The 19981-nt window shown below is 47.0% G+C and overlaps 1 protein-coding gene across 3 annotated transcripts; it reads left to right on the top strand.

The window, feature by feature from the left end:
• Window positions 1-17296: 17296 nt before the first annotated feature.
• LOC119365888 (beta-fructofuranosidase, insoluble isoenzyme 7-like) lies at window positions 17297-19773 on the top strand. Of its 3 annotated transcripts, none has more exons than XM_037631535.1 (5): window positions 17297-17432; window positions 17562-17570; window positions 17845-19114; window positions 19211-19304; window positions 19395-19773. In XM_037631535.1, exons 1-5 carry the CDS (start codon window positions 17360-17362, stop codon window positions 19587-19589), a joined length of 1641 nt encoding a protein of 546 aa, XP_037487432.1. In that variant the 5' UTR covers window positions 17297-17359; the 3' UTR covers window positions 19590-19773. The 3 variants fall into 3 exon arrangements, with proteins under 3 accessions (XP_037487432.1, XP_037487433.1, XP_037487434.1); XM_037631536.1 differs by having other exon boundaries at window positions 17314-17432; window positions 17796-19114; XM_037631537.1 differs by having other exon boundaries at window positions 17332-17432; window positions 17807-19114.
• The last annotated feature ends 208 nt before the right edge of the window (window positions 19774-19981 follow it).

Below are 19981 nucleotides of genomic sequence, written 5' to 3'. Positions count from 1 at the left end.
GGCTATTAAGTGGGTGGTGGGTGGGTAACGAAGTTCTTCGTCATCCGTTTCCCACTCAAGCCGGACATAGTTCGGCCTAGAATATCCTAACAAGGAGAGAGACTTTAATGAGTTTAACACAACACCAAGGGGTGAGTGTTGGAAGATGTTTGTGGAGCTGAACTCTAAGATCGGCGCCTGGTCAGATTTGATGGGTGCAGATACATGCGGTTTGGAGCCTATGGCCGGAGACGAGTCCGAGGTTCCGATGACACAGGCCTCGTTGGAGGTCAGATCTGTGTTCGGCTCTAGCGCCGCTGAGTCTGCGGCCTCCGTGGCGAGGTTGAGCTTCTCGTCCTTGGATAGCACGCTCTGTTCTGGATCTAGGGCCAGAGCGGTTACAGGCGCTATCTCCTGAGCATAGTCCAATGACAGATTTAGGTCACGTTCATCGTGGCGGCAGGGTGCGGCTGTCATGGGTTCGAATCCGTCAAAGATCAAGTCTCTGCGGATGTCGGTGGTGTAGTTCAAGCTTCCAAACCTGACCTGATTGCCAGGGGCATAGCGGTCGATCAGCTCCAGATGGCCAAGCAAGTTGGCCCGCAGTGCGAAGACGCCGAATACGAAGATCTGTCCGAGGAGGAAGACCTGAAAGTGCGTTATATCGACTAGAGGGGGGTGAATAGGCAATTTTTATGAATTCTTCACTGAGGAATTTGCTGGTGAGGAAATTCCTAAATGAATAACTACTTGCAGTGGAATAAGTACTCAGAAGTAAATATAACAGAACACACGCATAGTCATCATGATGAAATGAAGACAAGCACAGAGTACAGAAAGCGTAAACACAAGATAACACGGTATGAAGACGGACAGACTGAAGAAATTGAACTGAGGAAACTGAGAAGGTCTTCAGTCAAAGTCTTCAAATAGATATTAACAAGCACACAACAACAGAAATGAGGAAATGAAAGAGTTGAGGAAATAGAACTAGTAAGCTTGGTAAAGACAATGATTTGGTAAACCAGTTCCAACTATTGTCTCAGATGTATGTCTGGTTGGAGCGGCTGAGTATTTAAACTCGAGGACACACAGTCCCGGACACACAGTCCTGAACACGCAGTCCAGGACACTTAGTCCTCACTGTTTTCTCCTTGAGCTAAGGTCACACAAACCTCGCCCAATCACTCATGGTAAGTCTTCAGGTGACTTCCAAACCTTCACAGACTAGGTCACTTGGCGATCCACAATTCCTTTTGGATGCTCTAGACCTTGACGCCTAACCGTCTAAAAGAAGCACAGTCTTCAAAGGTAACAAGCATCGGATCCACGCAGGATCAATCTCTTAAGTGATACTCAATCACTTTGGGTTGTAGGTGTGTTGGGTTTGGGTTTTCCTCACTTGATGATTTTCGCTCAAAGTCCTCGGAGGATGGGATGCTCTCAAATGACAAGTGTCAGTTTCTCTCGGAGCACCCAACCAACTAGTGGTTGTAGGGGGTGGCTATTTATAGCCTAGGGAGCAGCCCGACATGATAAGACATAAATGCCCTTGTCTGATATGACCGTTAGGTGGTAGGATATTTTGGGATAGCTGGCGCGTAGCACAGCAACGGTTGGAATTTTGACTATCAAATTCCTCAGGGCTATCATGTTCCTCACTGTGTAGGCAATCATCATTTGTGAATTCCTAACTCCTCAGTCAGAACAAATTCCTTAGAGACCAGAAGAACTTCGTCTCTATCACTAAAGAATATGACTGAACTGTATGAGATTACCAATGGCTTCACTCGAAGGGATTGGTAGGTGTAGGATTTTGAGTTGAGCATCACATGGAAATTTTTCCTTAGTATTTCCTCGACCCCCTTTAACAGTACGGTGTTTCCTATGACTCAAGAAAGAGAAAATGAAACTACGAAAACAAAAGTCTTCACGCTTCATGTTCCTCGAATGATTGCCAAGTCTTCAGGGTGACACCAATTTCTTCACTTTCAAAGTCTTCAGAAAGTCTTCAGAAATCCAAAGTCTTCAGTTGAAGAGCTTCATTTTTAGGGGTCGATTTTCTCTGTAAATATCAAACTCCTCATAGACTTATAGACCTGTGTACACTCACAAACGCATCAGTCCCTTAACCTATAAGTCTTCAATACACCAAAATCACTAAGGGGCACTAGATGCACTTACAAAATCCCCCTTTTTGGTGATTGATGACAATATAGGTTAAGTTTTCAACGGGGATAAACATGTGAAGTGTCAATACTAATATTGAGGAATTTGATAGCAAGATATAGAAGAACTCCCCTGAAGATGTGCATAGTGAGGAATTTGCTTTTGAAGCAATGCACACTTGAAGAGTATAATCATGGAGATCTCCCCCTATATCTTGTAATTCATACACGCATTTGACATATAATATGAAGAATTTGAAATGCATGATAAAATATGGTGACTAATGTAATTCAGCATGCGTGCATAGACATTAATGAGGAATAAGCATGCAGAAGAACTCAGCAAAAGTATCAGGCCATCATAGAGTTTAAGATTACAACTCGATCCAGCAAAGTCATCAAAATAACGAGAGTTGTAACTTAGCAAAAAAATGCCCATAAGATAGACCCGCTTGAAGACTAACTCAAATTTCTCCCCCTTTGTCATCGAATGACCAAAAGGGTTGAAAATGAGGACTAACGCCCCTAAAGAATATCATGATGATGGAGGAGTGCCAACGTTGTTGGGGTCTTGTGTCGTTGTAGGGCCTGCCGCGGTGTCATCCAAGTCTTCATACTCGTCCGTGTCGCGGGATGAAGAAAATGAACTGGCTACCAAGGGAGGAACCTTGACCTTCTTGTATCTCTTCGGTGGAGGAGCAGACCAGTCAAAATCTTCCTTGAAACCCATTTGCTTCAAATCTTCTTCACCATAGAGATGAGATAGAATAGCCCAAGTGTGATCGAAGACTTCATGGAGGTAGTAATGGTTTTTCTTCACTGCATTATGTGTAGAAGTCATGTTGTGAAGAATAGAGCCAAACTGACGCTTAACCCATTTGTGGTTTCGATCCACCTTCTGGTGAAGACTAAGAAGCAGCTCTCGGTCAGTCATCACACGAGGAGCAGTGGCTTGAGGATTTGGCTTGGATGCATTTTCAGCAGAATCATGAGTGGCAGAGTCATCATTGGTGGAATAAGATGCAGCTTTGCGGAACTGACCATCCAATGGACGAATACCCTCATCAATAACTGTTGGTGCCTTGCCCTTCTCATCAGCTAAGGAATATGTCCGCTTGAGGACTTAAATCGGTGGCAAGTAGCTGAGGTGATTCTGAAAGTCAACCTTGTAGTTGAGTGAAGACCTTGTTCTGAGGAATCTCATGATCCAAGGAGCATAAGGCTTCAGCTCAAATGGTGAAAGTGCGGCATTTGCTAGAGTCCTCGTGAAGAAATCATGATAATTGACAGGGATTCCATGCATGATGTTGAATAGCATATTCTTCATGATGCCAACAATTTCCTCATCAGATGAGTCATGGCCTTTGATAGGACTCATAGTCTTTGTCAGAATGCGATAGACGGTTCTGGGCACGTACAACAATTCCTTCACGAGGAATTTGGTCCTTGGGGCTTGACCAGGTTTTAGAGGCTTCATGAGCACTTGCATGTAATGAGCAATGAGTTCAGGCTCTTGGTACAAACAACAAGCACCTTCAGGTGGAGGACTGATTGGCAGGGCATGAAGTAATTCAGAGGTCGGTGCCTTAAAGTGAGTGTTTTCGATCATCTAGTCCAACACCCAAGTGTTGATATCATCAGCTTCACATGTGATGTGCAGTGTTGCGTAGAGCTAAAGAATAAGCTCTTCATTCCAATCAACTATGTCAGAGCAAAAGTTGAGCAGTCCTGCATCATGAAGCATACTGAGGACTTGAGAGAAACAAGACATTGATTCCATGTACACATGAGGAATATGCTCATGGTCGAAGACTTTGTCCTTGTTGAAAAGCAGAGAAGAATAGAAATTGGCCTGGCTGGCAGTCCAGAAGCGTTTCCTTCTAAGACGAGCATTGTCATATGGGTTGAATTCAGTGAAGAAGACATGCTCGCCAAAGAAGTCATCAGCCTTGAATTTTTGCTTCTTTGAGAAGGGATCATTTGGCTTGGGCTGACGAGTGTCAGTCAATTGCATCACCACCTCAGGAATCACAATCTCAGGATCCACAGACTGAGGAATTTTATTCTCTTCTTCAGTTGCAGCCTGGGTCTTCAATTCTTCATTTACATTTTCTTTAGCGCTAGTGGCTAGAATTGCTTCATGGACAGATGGGGTTGCATGAGCTTCTTCAGAACCCATTTGTACTTCAATAGCAGCAGGGGACTGAGGAATTGCTTGAAGTGGAGTGAACATCAGAGAGTTGGGGTGCAGACTTTCCCAAAAGTCATCATGCAGCACGGGTGTGGTACACCCAATGTCCACATCCTCATCTTCTATTTCTTCAACACCGGCCTCTTCAGCAGTAAACTGAGGCATAGGCGAGGAGATAACTGGTGTTGAAGGGATAGTATCCACTTCAATTTCTTCATCCAACTGCTCTGACGAAGTAGCAGAAGGATTATCTTCATCGGATTCTCTTGGAATCACATAATCTTCACCAAAAGGAACAAGGTCCTTTGATGGCATGAAAGAGACAGGAACGGCATCAATCGGGTTGTCAATTGAGCTTGTCAAAGGCTTCATCTTCTTCGGAACTGAAGAATCTGATGAAGTTGATGCCTTCCTTTTCTTCACAGCTGCATGCTCTATAGCCTTGGTTTTCTTCGCGTCTGATGCAGATGGAAGAATCGGAGTTGGTGTAGGCATAGGAGGAGCAGAGGGATTCTGTTCAGTTTCTTCAGGCGCAACTGATGCAGTTGCCCTAACTTCTTCACTTTCTTCAGGCACACCACTAGTGGATGCCCTGGCAATTTCTTCAGCAGCCGGAATGCAGTCATCAGCCCTGGTACTGCCATTGTCTTCAGCAGCTTGATTGTCATCCGCGGTGCTGGCATGTTCTTCAGTGGGCTGAGCCGATGCTTCAGTCGGAGTGACTTCAACATGCACTGGTACAGCAGCACTTGAAGTGAAGGTTTTCATTAAGTTGCCGAACCGAACCTTGGCGCCCTTCTAGTTAGCATAGTAGCGGTTGAATTCATCACGCAGTTGTTTGATCTCAGTTTGCAAGGCAACGAGTTGTTCAGGGGTAAGAGTGAGGACATTGTCCTTTAGGTAGCGCTGTTTCTTGTACTGCGATTTCTTCAATCTTCTTCCTTCTTCATATTTCCACTTTTCTTCTTCAATGAAGGAAGTCAAAACATGACTTTGACCAAGAGTGAGGTTCATCTCCGGCAAAGGCGTGTTTGGGTCCTTGTGCCATAGATCAATGAAGTCGAGGATCAACTTTGGATCCAGTAACATTGGCACATTGCTGCCTTTGGCTCTAGCGGCCCTGGCCTGCCTATCTCTGATGATTTCGACAAGTTCTTCATCATCGGCCTCATCATCATCAGAGGGCACTTGAAAGGCGACCTGCTTCTTGTGTGGACTTGGTCGAAGGCCTCGTCCAGCAGTGGCCTTTTTCTTCAGCAGAGAGGGGCCAGCTGAGGAATTTGGTGCAGCCGAGGAACTCACAACGGCTCCTGAGGCAATTGAGATGCATGCAGTACTTTGACACATGGCGAGATGCACAGGTGCAGAGGATTTTGTCGGAGCAGTTGAAGACTTTGTCGGAGGAGCTGAGAACTTTGAAGGAGGAGGAACAGTTTGAGGAATTGGCCGTGAGGGCTTTGAAGAATCTGGCCGTGAGGGCATTGCTGAGGAACTAGGCCGTGATGGCATTGAGGGAGAAGCACTTGGCGTATGCGCAGGCTTCTTAGGCATCGCCTTCTTTGGCTTGCTAGCAGAGGCCTCGGCAGCGGTAGCAGCAGCAGCAGAATCTTCATTAAATTTCCTCACTGTCCTTTGCTTGTTTGGCCTGTTTGGCCTGGCGCTTTGCCCACTCATTAGGATAATCCTCACCGCGCTTGAGGCTGGTGGGATCTGCCAATTGGCCAGGTGCCAATAGAGGTCTTGGGCATGGAGGGTTGAGTGTGAATTTCTTCATATACTTGGGAGTAACATATCTGTACTCCCTCCATTCCCGTTCCCATCATCTCTCAATCTTTTGAATGCGCACCTTGTGCTAATTTCTATCCTCCTCAGGGGGTGTGCAGTACCCGGCATAAATGTCATCATGGATCTCAAAAGCGGTATTGACCTCAGGCCTCTTTCCTCCCTTCTGTGGCTTCTTATCAGCCATTTTCTTCAGCTGGGGAATATGAACAACTGATGTTTCTGAAGAGGTGTGCAACTTTTCTTCGAGGCATGCTGCAAATGAGTTAAGTTGATGAGAACCTAGTGATTCAGCAGCGGACATGTGTACCTGTGAATAGAGTATAGTTGCGAGGAATTTTGAGAGGTCATATGCGTTCTCAGAAGGTTTTTCAAAAAGAATAGGTTTGAGGAATTTGACCAGTTGTGTCTTGAAGAATTTCACTAAGCGTTCTTTGTCTTAGGTTCCAGAGTTGTATAGATTGAAAATCCACACAATTGAGGAATCTTGAAGAAAATCATTGCTTAGAGAAACAAATCAAGAACAGATGACATGTGAGGTGTTCAGTGTGTGAAGATTTGAAGAATAAACACCTTTGAAGATTTTCAAGAAAACATTTGAATCAAAGAGGGTAGTAAAAGTAACTTTTAATTACCCTTGATGAAGAACACGACGAACTAGGGAGTGTAGATGTGAAGCTCGTCAGTTCAGATCTTCCATGCCCTAACTCGGTAGAGGAAGACAGCTACGGCGGCGGCAGAGTGAAGAAATCCGCAACCGGCGCGAGTACGACGGTGACGAGGTCGAGGCAGTGAAGCTCTTCCTCACCAGCGGCGATGAAGTAGTGGCGGTGCTAGGGTTTGAGAAGCTCGAGCGGGCGTGAGAACGAGCGGAGTAAAAACGAAGTAAGGAAGAGGCGGGGGTATTTATAGTGGGAGTGAAAAACTGTATGCCCAAGTAAATTGGACGAACGTGCCCCTGGCCCTTCTCATTCGCTTGACATGTGTCACCCACGTACTGAGAGGCGGCGATCGTGTAAGATCGTGGGCGAATAGATAAGTATTATCATGGGATGCGGAATGGATTGAGCGGCAAAGCCGAAAATTTAGATAAGATAAGTTAAAATTTCCGTTCGCAATTTCTTCAGCTGTCAAGGACACAATGAAGATTTTGAACGAGTTTCAAATAGAATGCACATGAAGAATTTGTGAACAGACTGGGTTGAGCATAGCATAGAGGGGGAAGGGTCCGATCACATTCACTTAGCAGAAGAAAACAACTTGAAGAATTAGCAATAAGTGAATGATGTAGAGGACATAAACTCACATATATATTTTCAACTAAAGAACAACACCAGAAAGAGTGAAGACAATGCAAAGTTGAAGAATTTGAAGAACTCAGGAATTTCAAAACTGAAGAAAAACTCAAAATGAAGATTTTCAACTTTGGTGGTGGCGTGACCCACCGTATAAGAAAGCTGATTTCAGACACCGCGTAAAATTTTCGTAGGGCTCTGAGAATCAATTTATTCATTATTTTCTTCACACTTAGAGGGTTAGTCTTCATTGATTGAAGAAAAACGTTACTTTGTGTGTTGCGCATCTAAGTCATCAAGTCAGCATAAGTGTTAGGATGTGCGTCCTTTTCAGAAAACATTCAAAGATTCTAGGATATTTAGCTCACATCGCAACTTGCTAAATCTCTTCTCATCCAAGGGCTTAGTGAAGATATCGGCCAGCTGATATTCAGTGCTTGCATGGTCGATGGAGATGTCGCCCTTAAACACATGATCATGAAGAAAATGATGACGAATCTGGATGTGCTTTGTCTTCGAGTGCTGAACTGGGTTGTGAGCAATCTTGATCGCACTCTCATTATCGCAGTAGAGAGGCACATTCTTCACGTTGATGTCGTAGTCTTTGAGTGTTTGCTTCATCCATAGTAATTGAGCACAGCACGATCCAGCAGCAATGTACTCAGCTTCTGCAATGGAGAGTGATACGCAGTTATGTTTCTTCGAGGACCAACAGACCAAAGATCGTCCGGGGAAATGGCATGTGCCAGAAGTTGACTTGTGGTCCACATGATCACCAGCATAGTCAGAGTCTGAATATCCAATGAGATCAAAGGAAGAGCCCTTGGGATACCATAATCAAAGTTTTGGTGTGTGAACTAGATATCGAAGAATATGCTTCACAGCCTTATGGTGTGATTCCTTCAGTGTAGCTTGAAATCGGGCACACATGCAAACACTAAGCATAATATCCGGCCTAGATGCACATAGGTACAATAAAGAGCCAATCATGGAGCAGTATACCTTTTGATCGAAGTCTTTACCATTTTCATCAGTGCATAGATGGCCATTTGTGGGCATTGGAATTTTGACCCCTTTGCAATCTTGCATGCCGAATTTCCTCAATACATCTTTGAGGTATTTCTCCTAAGATATGAATATGCCATTGCGCTGTTGATGAATTTGAAGATCTAAAAAGAATTTCAATTCTCCCATGATAGACATTTGATATTCTTCACTCATCATATAAGCAAATTCATCACTGTAACGTTGGTCAGTATAGCCAAAAATGATATTATCAACATAAATTTGGCACACAAACAATTCCCAGACGTTGCATAGCTTGAATCCACTCAGGCTCCAGAAATGCTTCATCTACCTTAGTGGGCTCTGTGATAGAGACAAAAGCAAAGTGCCCACAAAGTTAGACAAATGTGAAGCTTTTGAGCGTGTGAGAGGACCTAGTGCTTCAATGTCATCGATGATTCTCTCAATTTGCACTTCGTTTGCAACGCGAGGATAGCGGGTTGTCGTCGAGGAATTTGATCCGCATTTTCTTCAGGACCATTTTCCTCAGCACCACTTTCTTCAAGTGCTCCAGCTCGGCGTTCTTCACATTCTGGAATGAATTCTTCAGTAGATTCTTCAGTAGGAATGACATCCTCAGTAGCCTTGAGCTTGATCGATTCCTCAGGTGTCAGTTCATCTAACACAGAAGGTAGGTGATCTCTTTGCGAGCCATTAGTTTCATCGAACCGCACATCTACAGTTTCAACAACCTTGTGGAGAACGTTGTTGAAGACTTTGTAGGTGTGCGAGTCCTTTTCGTAACCAAGCATAAAACCATCATGTGCTTTCGGCGCAAATTTAGAATTATGATGAGGATCTCTAATCCAACATTTAGCACCGAAGACTTTGAAGTAACTCACATTGGGTTTCTTGTCAGTGAGGAGTCCATAAGCAGTCTTCTTGAAGAATTTGTGAAGATATACTCTGTTGATGATGTGGCACGTAGTATCAATTGCCTCAATCCAGAATCGACGAGGCATCTTGTATTCATCAAGCATAGTGCAAGCCATCTTAACAAGAGTTCTATTCTTGCGCTCCACGACACCATTCTGCTGGGGAGTATAAGGAGCAGATAACTCATGAGTAATACCAAGTTCATTAAGATAGTCATCAAGACCAGAATTCTTGAACTCGGTCCCATTGTCACTTCTGATGTGCTTGATCTTCACACCAAAGTTGGTTGAAGCCTTCGAATAAAATCGTTTGAAGACTTCCTGCACCTCATGTTTGTAAGTGACAATATGCACCCATGTGTAACGAGAATAATCATCAACAATAACGAAGCCATATAGAGATGCATCATTTGTAATAGCAGAATAATGATTAGGACCAAAGAGATCCATGTGAAGCAATTCAAATGGTCGGGTGGTAGTCATGATAGTCTTCGCTGGATGCTTGGCCTTTGTCATCTTTCCAGCTTCACAGGCTCCGCATAAGTGATCCTTGAGGAATTATACATTCCAAATGCCAATGACATGCTTCTTCTTCGCAAGTGTGTGCACATTCCTCATGCAAGCAACCAAGTCGTCGATGCCATAGCCAGCCTTCTGAAGCTTTTGCAAGTAGGCATACTGCTGGTTGTGGTCCTGTAGAGAAATCAACAATGTACAAGTCTCCTCTAAAAAATCCTTCGAAGACTTTGGAATTGTCAGCTTCCATGATCACAACACAATGATACTTGCCAAAGACAACAACCATATCGAGATCACAAAGCATTGAGACAGACATGAGGTTGTATCCTAAGGACTCGACAAGCATGAATTTGTCCATGTGTCGATCCTTTGATATTGCAACCTTACCTAGACCCAATACCTGACTTTTGCCTTTGTCAGTGAAGATGATATGCTTCGGATGCGACGGTGATAAAGGAGCATCCATCAATAGAGTCTTGTCACCAGTCATGTGATTCATACATCCACTATCAAGGAGCCACTCATTTGCTTTGGGTTGATCATCCTGCAGATGAATTAGTGCAACTTACAAACTCATATACTTCATCAGTGAAGAATATGACATCAATATCATCAGATCAGTTTCATCAAGCAATGGGACAGATAGAAAAGTATGAGGACGTGAGAAATGAAGGTTCATTTCTTCATGATTAGCCTACGTCCGTTCAGGCATTGTTCAGGTCTCCAGCAAACTCTTCAGACGTTTTGAGCACGTCTGGAGACCTGACCCTACATAAGAGATTAGTTCTTTTTCTTCACCACCCACATCTGAAGGGGTGGCAAAGAATTCATCACTCTATGAGCACCATATGAGAAAGGTGGCATAGAAGCCAGTCCACTTCGTTTCACCTAAGAGGGGTTAGGATAAGCATATGAATAAGCAGAGAAATTCTTCGAGGACTTATGAACATAATGATTAGAAGAATAATGCTCATATTCATAGCCCTTTGCTTTTCCCTGCGAAACAGAGGGGTTAGCATGATAATAATCATATGAGCACTTTGATCCTTTTGAGGAATTTGATCCACGTGAGGAATTTTGTCCATATGAGGACTTGGATCCATATGAAGAATTTGGTCCATATGAAGAATTTGATATGGAGTTCCTGTTCTTCACAGGTGGTGTCATGAGGACATTCACCTGAAGACTTTCAAGGCAACTTTTGGGAACCCAGATTTTCTTCATAGGGGAACCGTTCCCGTAGTTAGTACCAACATATATAGCAAATATTTCACCATTCTGATTTTTAAATAGTTTATAGTCGGAGTCAAATGACTCATCAGAAGAATGAGGAGATTCACATGTAAAGCCAGATAAATTGGATGGATCAACTAGAGGTCCCTTTGCAGCAACCCATGAGGTTTTGGGGTACTGCTCAGGCTTCCAGTATGTTCCATCAGCATTGAGTTTCCTCTCAAAGGAAATACCCTCTTTCCTAGGGTTTCTATTGAGGATCTGCTTTTTAAGCACATCACAAAGAGTCTGATGTCCTTTGAGGCTCTTGTACATGCCTGTCATGTACAATTCCTTCAGCCCTGCATCATCAGTGATACTAGCAATGTCCTCAGATGAGGAATTAGTGATAGCAAAGACAGATGAAGAATTTGTAGCATTAGAAGCATTTGAACATTCATGTAAAGAATTAATAGATTCACGTTCAATGCACTTCAGACATGGAGGAACAAACTCTTCCTGAGTAGCGTTGATTTGTTGAGCAAGTAATGAATCGCGCTCCTTCTGAAGATCTTCATAACTCACTCTTAGCTTCTCAAGATCTTGCTTTCTTTGAAGAAATTCATAAGAAAGCTTCTCATGATCAGATAAGAGAGTGTTATGATGACCTTGAAGGTTGTCAAACCGAGACTGAAGTCTCTGAAGATTTTCAGTTAGGGTTTTAGTGTGATCCATTTCTTCACCCAGCATATCATCACTTTTGTTTAGCATGTTTTGAACCTTTTCAATAGCCTTTTGTTGTTTCACAGCAATCTTAGCAAGTTTAGAGTAGCTGGGCTTGAGGTTTTCATCATATTCATCCTCACTAGATTCAGAGGAGGGGTATTTAGTTACCTTGGCACCCTTTGCCATGAAGCAATAGGTGGGAGCGTAGTCATCATTGCCTTTATCAGCCTTGTTGGTGATGCCATTTTCTTCAGAGTTGAAGATAGAATTGTTGATGAATGCGGTAGCGAGAGCTAGGCTCGCCACACCAGACTCGGACTCCTCAGATGCCTCCTCTTCATCATGTTCCTTGGATTCAGCCTCAGAGTCCATTTCCTTGCCAATAAATGCCCGAGCCTTCTTGGAGCTGCTCTTCTTGTGAGATGAAGATTTTGAGGATTTTGATGATGAAGACTTTGAAGATTTCTTCTTCTTTGCGTCATCAGAACTGTAGTCCTTGTACTTCTTCTTCTTTAATTCCTTATCCCACAGAGGACAATCTTGAATGTAGTGACCAGGTTTCTTGCATTTGTGGCATAGCCTCTTCTTGTAGTCACTGGATGATAGAATCATTACTCCTTAAGGATTTTCCAAAGCGGCCACGTCTTGAGAACTTCTGAAATTTCTTCACGAGCGGTGCTAGTTCCTGGCTCAATTCATCAGGATCACCAAGGCTGGTGCTAGAGTCTTCATCTTCAGACTCAGAGACTGCCTTGGCCTTCAGAGCATGTGGTCTGCCATAGCTCAAACCATAGAGATCTCTCTCCTCAGCAAGCTGGAACTCATGAGTGTTTAGTCTCTCGAGGATATCAGCGGGATCAAGTGACTTGTAATCACCACGTTCTTGAATCACCAGTGCCAGAGTGTCAAATGAAGAATCAAGCGATCTCAGCAATTTCTTCACCACCTCATGGTCGGTGATGTCCGTGGAACCAAGTGCTTGAAGCTCATTTGAGATGTCAGTGAGGCGATCGAAGGTTTGCTGAACATTTTCATTGTCGAGTCTTTTGAAGCGGTTGAAAAGATTGCGAAAAACATCAACACGAGAGTCACTTTGAGTTGAGACTCCTTCATTTACTTTGGACAGCCTATCCCAGATAAGCTTAGCAGTTTCCAAAGCACTCAATCTTCCATACTGCCCTTTGCTCAGATGGCCACATATGATATTCTTCGCTTGAGAATCGAGTTGATTGAATCTCTTCACATCAGTAGCATTCCGAGAAGGTGTTACTGAGGGAACACCATTTTCCACAACATACCAGAGATCGTTATCAATTGCCTCAAGATGCATTCGGATCTTATTCTTCCAGTAGGGATAGTCCGTTCCATCGAAGGAAGGACACCCAGAAGAGAACTTGATCATACATGTGGTCGACATAACTAAAACTCCAGGCGGTTAAACCAAAATCACACAGAACAAGGGAGTACCTTGCTCTGATACCAATTGAAAGTGCGTTATATCGACTAGAGGGGGGTGAATAGGCGATTTTTATGAATTCTTCACTGAGGAATTTGCTGATGAGGAAATTCCTAAATGAAGAACTACTTGCAGCGGAATAAGTACTCACAAATAGACATAACAGAACACAAGCATAGTCATCATGATGAAATGAAGACATGCATAGAGTACAGAAAGCGTAAACACAGGATAACACAGTATGAAGACGGACAGACTGAAGAAATTGAACTGAGGAAATTGAGAAAGTCTTTAGTCAAAGTCTTCAAACAGATATGAACAAGCACACAACAACAGAAATGAGGAAATGAAATAGTTGAGGAAATGAAATAGTTGAGGAAATAGAACTAGTAAGCTTGGTGAAGACAATGATTTGGTAAACCAGTTCCAATTGTTGTCTCAGATGTACGTCTGGTTGGAGCGGCTGAGTATTTAAACTCGAGGACACACAGTCCTGAACATGCAGTCCAGGACACTTAGTCCTCACCGTATTCTCCTTGAGCTAAGGTCACACAGACCTCGCCCAATCACTCGTGGTAAGTCTTCAGGTGACTTCCAAACCTTCACAGACTAGGTCACTCGGCGATCCACAATTCCTCTTGGATGCTCTAGACCTTGACGCCTAACCGTCTGGAAGAAGCTCGATCTTCAAAGGTAACAAGTGTCGGATCCACGCAGGATCAATCTCTTCAGTGATGCTCAATCACTTTGGGTCGTAGGTGTGTTGGGTTTGGGTTTTCCTCACTTGATGATTTTCGCTCAAAGTCCTCGGAGGATGGGATGCTCTCAAATGACAAGTGTTGGTTTCTCTCGGAGCAGCCAACCAACTAGTGGTTGTAGGGGGCGGCTATTTATAACCTAGGGAGCAGCCCGACATGATAAGACATAAATGCCCTTGTTTGATATGACCGTTAGGTGGTAGGATATTTTGGGACAGCTGGCGCGTAGCACAGCAACAGTAGGAATTTTTGACTATCAAATTCCTCAGGGCTATCATGTTCCTCACTGTGTAGGCAATCCGCACTGGCGAATTCCTAAGTCCTCAGTCAGAACAAATTCCTCAGAGACCAGAAGAACTTCGTCTCTATCACTGAAGAATATGACTGAACTGTATGAGATTTCCAATGGCTTCACTCGAAGGGATTGGTAGGTGTAGGATTTTGAGTTGAGCATCACATGGAAATGTTTCCTTAGTATTTCCTCGACCCCCTTTAACAGTACGGTGTTTCCTATGACTCAAGAAAGAGAAAATGAAACTACGAAAACAAAAGTCTTCACGCTTCATGTTCCTCGAATGATTGCCAAGTCTTCAGGGTCACACCAAATTCTTCAATTTCAAAGTCTTCAGAAAGTCTTCAGAAATCCAAAGTCTTCCGTTGAAGAGCTTCATTTTTAGGGGTCGACTTTCTCTGTAAATATCAAACTCCTATAGACTTATAGACCTGTGTACACTCACAAACGCATCAGTCCCTTAACCTATAAGTCTTCAATACACCAAAATCACTAAGGGGCACTAGATGCACTTACAAGACCCCACCCTGGACTGCGTTGTTATAGATGATTGAAGGAGCCATCAAGCCTTACGGTGACGACACTGTGAAACTCTCAGTGAAAGCACCAATGTCGGTGTCAAAACCGGCGGATCTCGGGTAAGGTGTCCCGAACAGTGTGTCTAAGGCTAATGGTAATAGGAGGCGGGGGACACAATGTTTACCCAGGTTCGGACCCTCTCGATGGAGGTAATACCCTACTTCTCGCTTGATTGATCTTGATGATATGAGTATTACAAGAGTTGATCTACCACGAGATCGCAGAGGCTAAACCCTAGAAGCTAGCCTATGATTATGATTGTTGTGGTCCTACGGACTAAACCCTCTGGTTTATATAGACACCGGAGGGGGCTAGGGTTACACAGAGTTGGTTACAGAGAAAGGAATCTTCATATCCGAATCGCCAAGCTTGCCTTTCACGCAAAGGAGAGTCCCATCCGGACACGGGACGAAGTCTTCTATCTTCTATCTTCATAGTCCAACAGTCCGGCACATGCATATAGTCCGGCCGTCCGAGGACCCCTTAGTCCAGGACTCCCTCATTCATGCCCAATGGCACGATGGTGCAGCACCTGCAGCGGGAGCGCGGCCGCCCCGCCGTGCCGTGGACGGTGCGCCTCCGCGTGGCTGCCGAGACCGCCAAGGCCATCGCGCGCCCGCGTTGGTTCGCCGCGCTAGGCCTCCCGCGCTGCCCCGCCAGCCAGCTCCTCTGCGGCCGCGCGCCCGCGTCGGGTCGCCGCGCCAGGCCTCCCACGCCGCCCCGCCAGCCGAGCCGAGCCATGCTCGCGCTCGAGCACTGCCCTACACCCGCCTCGCTTGCCGTCGTCGTGCGGCAACACCGTCGCGGCCACCTCAACCTCGCCGTCGTGCTCGCCGAGGCGCGCCGGCGCACCACCGTCCGTCTCCTCGTGCTTGCCGAGGAGGTCGTCGACGCCGACACGCTCAACATGCTCATGGGGGGCACAACGAGTGGAACATTTGTCCCCCCCCCCATGCCAAAATTTTTGCCGGCAGCCCCTCAAGCGGCGAAAAAAATGCCTCCTGGGAGGCTCAACAGCTGGAGATGCTCTTTTTTTTGCATGGTAATACGTGTCTCATTCATATCATAAAGAACAAAGTATAAGTCACGTAAAGACCGACATGACAAAACTGAAAAGATAGCAGAACATCTCTGAGCTTGACACCAACGTTCGTCACCTGCCTCCGGCACCACCACAGCAGCCACCGAAGAAAAGAATGACGAATCACCTCCTCACTCGAGCTCGACGCGGCTCCATCGCTGATATGCAGCTTTACGGACCTCCAAGATGGCTCACCAAAAGTGAAACCCTTACCGTTGAACGAATCAGACCGGGGCAACACCCCGGACACACCATCGAACTCCAGCTCTGGCAGCCCACCACGACTGAAACGTCGAAGGAGGAAACCATATCTGCCATCCACCAACCACGAGCCCAGCACATGCTCCGTCTTCCAGATGTCGTCGATGCAGACCACAATCTGCATCCGCTCCTGAACTACCTCCCAAGCTCCGCGCCGGCGCTGGAGCAAACGTCGTTGCAACGGCGGAGCCCAAGGACACAGGTCCACCACGAGGATGCCGCCGCCGCCACGCCATCCTTGCTTGAACAGACTGGTTTCCAAATCCATCCCCAACCATAGGACCGATGGTCTCATTAGGGAAGGATCCGAAGAATCTTTATTCAGCGTTGTCATCGTCACCGCCGAAGCAAAGACGATGAACAACCTAAAAAACCTAAACTACGAGAGAGTAAAAACGATCCACACGCGTGGATCCGGCGACCCCCTCACAACCGACGACAGAGGTCACCGGCGGAGGGGAGCCGCCGGAGAGCGGTGTTGGAAGATCGGCCTCCCCCTAGCTGGAGATGCTCTAAGGACAAGATTTCACTAGAGTTTCTTCCATAAGATGGTATATACTCCGGGAAACGCCTGAAACCGCGTCGTCTTGGCGTGGGAAGCTTTCGTATTCCAATGATGTATGGTATGCTGTTTCTATGTAGTATATTGAATTCTGAAAGACGTGTTGGAGATTTATTATATACCTATAGTTGGGCAGAATTCTTGTGATAGGGAAGTTTCGTCGGAAGATGATGGTTGGGTTGTTCTGTGCCGTGACAGTAAGCGACTTGTGAACTAAGCATCCTAGTCATCACCTAGTGGTGAGCGCGTCAGGAGAAATATAATATGCTTGCAACACTGTCCATTATTGGCCCCTAATCCTATTGACCTGGACTAAACTTGGGGACTTGGGATTGCAACTAGACTAGTTTGCTTGGTATCTTTAGCAAACCAAATTTTTAAAACTAGACATCGCTGTCCACTGGGCCCAAGTCTTATTGACCTGCACTAAACATTGAGATCCCAACGGCTATAAAGTTCGCATCTACGATCCTGCAAACCAACAGTAAGCTCTGTCTTCCCCTCCGATTGGCAAGCGAACCAACCACAATAGCTTTGTCTTCTTCTCCCATCCGCACCATGAATGGACTCGAGCACCCGCGCAATGGCCGGACCGCCTACCACTTCCAGCCGGCCAAGTTCTGGCAGAATGGTATGTGAATCGTGTCATCATTCTCTCCGTCCACTTTGATTTTGTGGAAGCGATTCTAACCATTTTGTGATCCTCGTTTGCGTCCCTGGATTTGGACGAACACGCCATGGATCGACGGAAACAAAACAGATCCCAACGGTATGTGTGATTTCTCCCGCATTTTATGTTCCTCTTCTTAGATATTGTCGAATCAATTTGGTTGTGCTGAGTCATTCATACATGTATCCTGTATCATGGGGATAGGTTTGAATCTTGCATTTAGATCCCAAAGCGAATCCCCTTTGCTCAGACGAAATTATTACTACGGGAAAGTGCTGTTAGTTACTTAGTGAATGATGTATCTTGGTAATGGTTTGCTGCAAGATTAATGGCAGAGAGACAGACTGGCAGTAATCTTCCGTCGTACGGGCAGGGCCACTGTACCACAACGGTATGTACCACTTCTTCTACCAGTACAACCCGCACGGCGCCACCTGGGGCGACGGCACGCTCTCATGGGGCCACTCAGTCTCCGGCGACCTCGTGAACTGGGCCGACGTCGGCAATGCGCTCGACCCCACCTCCCCGTTCGACGCCAACGGCTGCTGGTCGGGCTCCGCCACCGTGCTCCCCGGCGGCCGCCCGGCCATCCTCTACACCGGCATCGACGCCAACAGGGTGCAGGTGCAGAACGTGGCCTTCGCCAAGAACCCCGCCGACCCGCTCCTCCGCGAGTGGGAGAAGCCCGACTGCAACCCGGTCATGCCGATGCCGGCTGACGTCACCGGCAACAACTTCCGCGACCCCACGGAGGCGTGGCGCGGCCGCGACGGCCTGTGGAGGATCGGCGTCGTCGCGGAGGTCGGCGGCGTGGGGTCCCTGCTCGTGTACCGGAGCGCGGACTTCCTCCGCTGGGAGCGCAACGCCGCGCCTCTGCACGCCAGCTCGCGGGACGTGCCTGTGCTGGAGTGTCCGGACCTGTTCCCCATGGCGCCGCCCGGCGCGGCGGAAGGGCTCGACGTGTCCGCGAGCGGCGCCGGGGTGTTGCACGTGCTGAAGCTCACGGACTTCGCCAAGGAGGACCACTACATGGTCGGGCGGTACGACGACGAGGCGGACACCTTCGTGCCAGCGGAGCCCGAGCGCGGCGACGACCCCGGCAACTGGCGCCGGCTGGACCACGGCCACCTGTACGCGTCCAAGTCCTTCTACGACGCCCGCAACAAGCGGCGCGTGCTGTGGGCGTGGGTGGACGAGAACGACGGCGGCGGCGTGGCCAGGGGCTGGGCGGGCATCCAGGCGTTCCCGAGGGCGATCTGGCTGGACGCCGACGGGAAGCGGCTGGTGCAGTGGCCAATCGAGGAGATCGAGACGCTGAGGAGGAAGCGGGTCGGCCTGCAGTGGGCGACGGAGGTGGAGGCCGGCGGCAGGAAGGAGGTCGCCGGCATCGTGAGCTCGCAGGCGGACGTGCAGGCGGTCTTCGAGATCCCGAACCTGGAGGAGGCCGAGACGCTGGACCCGAAGTGGCTGCAGGATCCCAAGGGGCTGTCCGCCGAGATGGGCGCGTCCGCGCACGGCGGAGTCGGGCCGTTCGGGCTGCTGGTCTTGGCTTCCGGCGACCTGGAAGAGTACACGGCGGTCTTCTTCAGGGTGTTCAAGCACGATGGCAAGTACAAGGTCCTCATGTGCACCGATCTGACAAGGTAATTTTCCCCTGCCAAAATCTGATCCAGGCCAAGGCTAACAACTATAATTCTGGAGTACATAATTTTTCTTGGCAAACATTGAAAAATGCACAGATCATCGAGGAAGGAGGGGATAAACAAGCCATCCTACGGGGCATTTCTGGACGTGGACGTGGAGAAGGAGAGGAGCATCTCGCTCAGAACACTGGTGAGTTCTTTTCTATGCGGCAGGCACGGGCACATCACAAGGCGCTTCGGGCCACGTTATTAACTAGTAATCATGTACGGGCAAATGCAGATCGATCACACGGTGGTGGAGAGCTTCGCCGACGGCGGGAGGACGTGCATGACGGCCCGGGTGTACCCGGAGCATGCGGAGGCGGAGGGCAGCCGGCTGTACGCGTTCAACTACGGCGCCGGGGCCGTGAAGGTGTCCAAGCTGGAGGCGTGGGAGCTGGCCACGGCCGCCGTGAACGGCGGAGGCCATATGTAGCTCGGCTCCGCCGGACGTCGCGACGCATGAAGCCTTGTAGATGCAGGGTGTGCTGGTGCATTGCTGCATGCGATTGAGCTGATGTATTTGGAGCCTTGAGTGAGAATTGTGGTGATTTATCATATATATTATTATTCAATAATGAAACATCATTCAACGAAATACAAATGAAAACAACCGGATGAGTAACCTTCCCTCTGTATACTTTATACAGTGTACACGTACGGATGTGGACTTTTGGCCGCTGTGATTGCCGCACGTCATATGCGCGACGGATGAGCTGGTGTTGAGCGGGCATGCGGGGGTGGTCAATTAATTTGAGCTTGTGTTATCTCTGGATAGTTTTTTAGATGAAATTTGCGTTGAACGACGGCGTCGACAACTTTGTTAAC

Source organism: Triticum dicoccoides, chromosome 2B, assembly GCF_002162155.2.
Source record: "Triticum dicoccoides isolate Atlit2015 ecotype Zavitan chromosome 2B, WEW_v2.0, whole genome shotgun sequence".
In the NCBI taxonomy this organism is placed as follows: domain Eukaryota; kingdom Viridiplantae; phylum Streptophyta; class Magnoliopsida; order Poales; family Poaceae; genus Triticum; species Triticum dicoccoides.
Note: the sequence above shows the minus strand (reverse complement) of the source record. Positions and strands in the feature narration are given on the sequence as shown.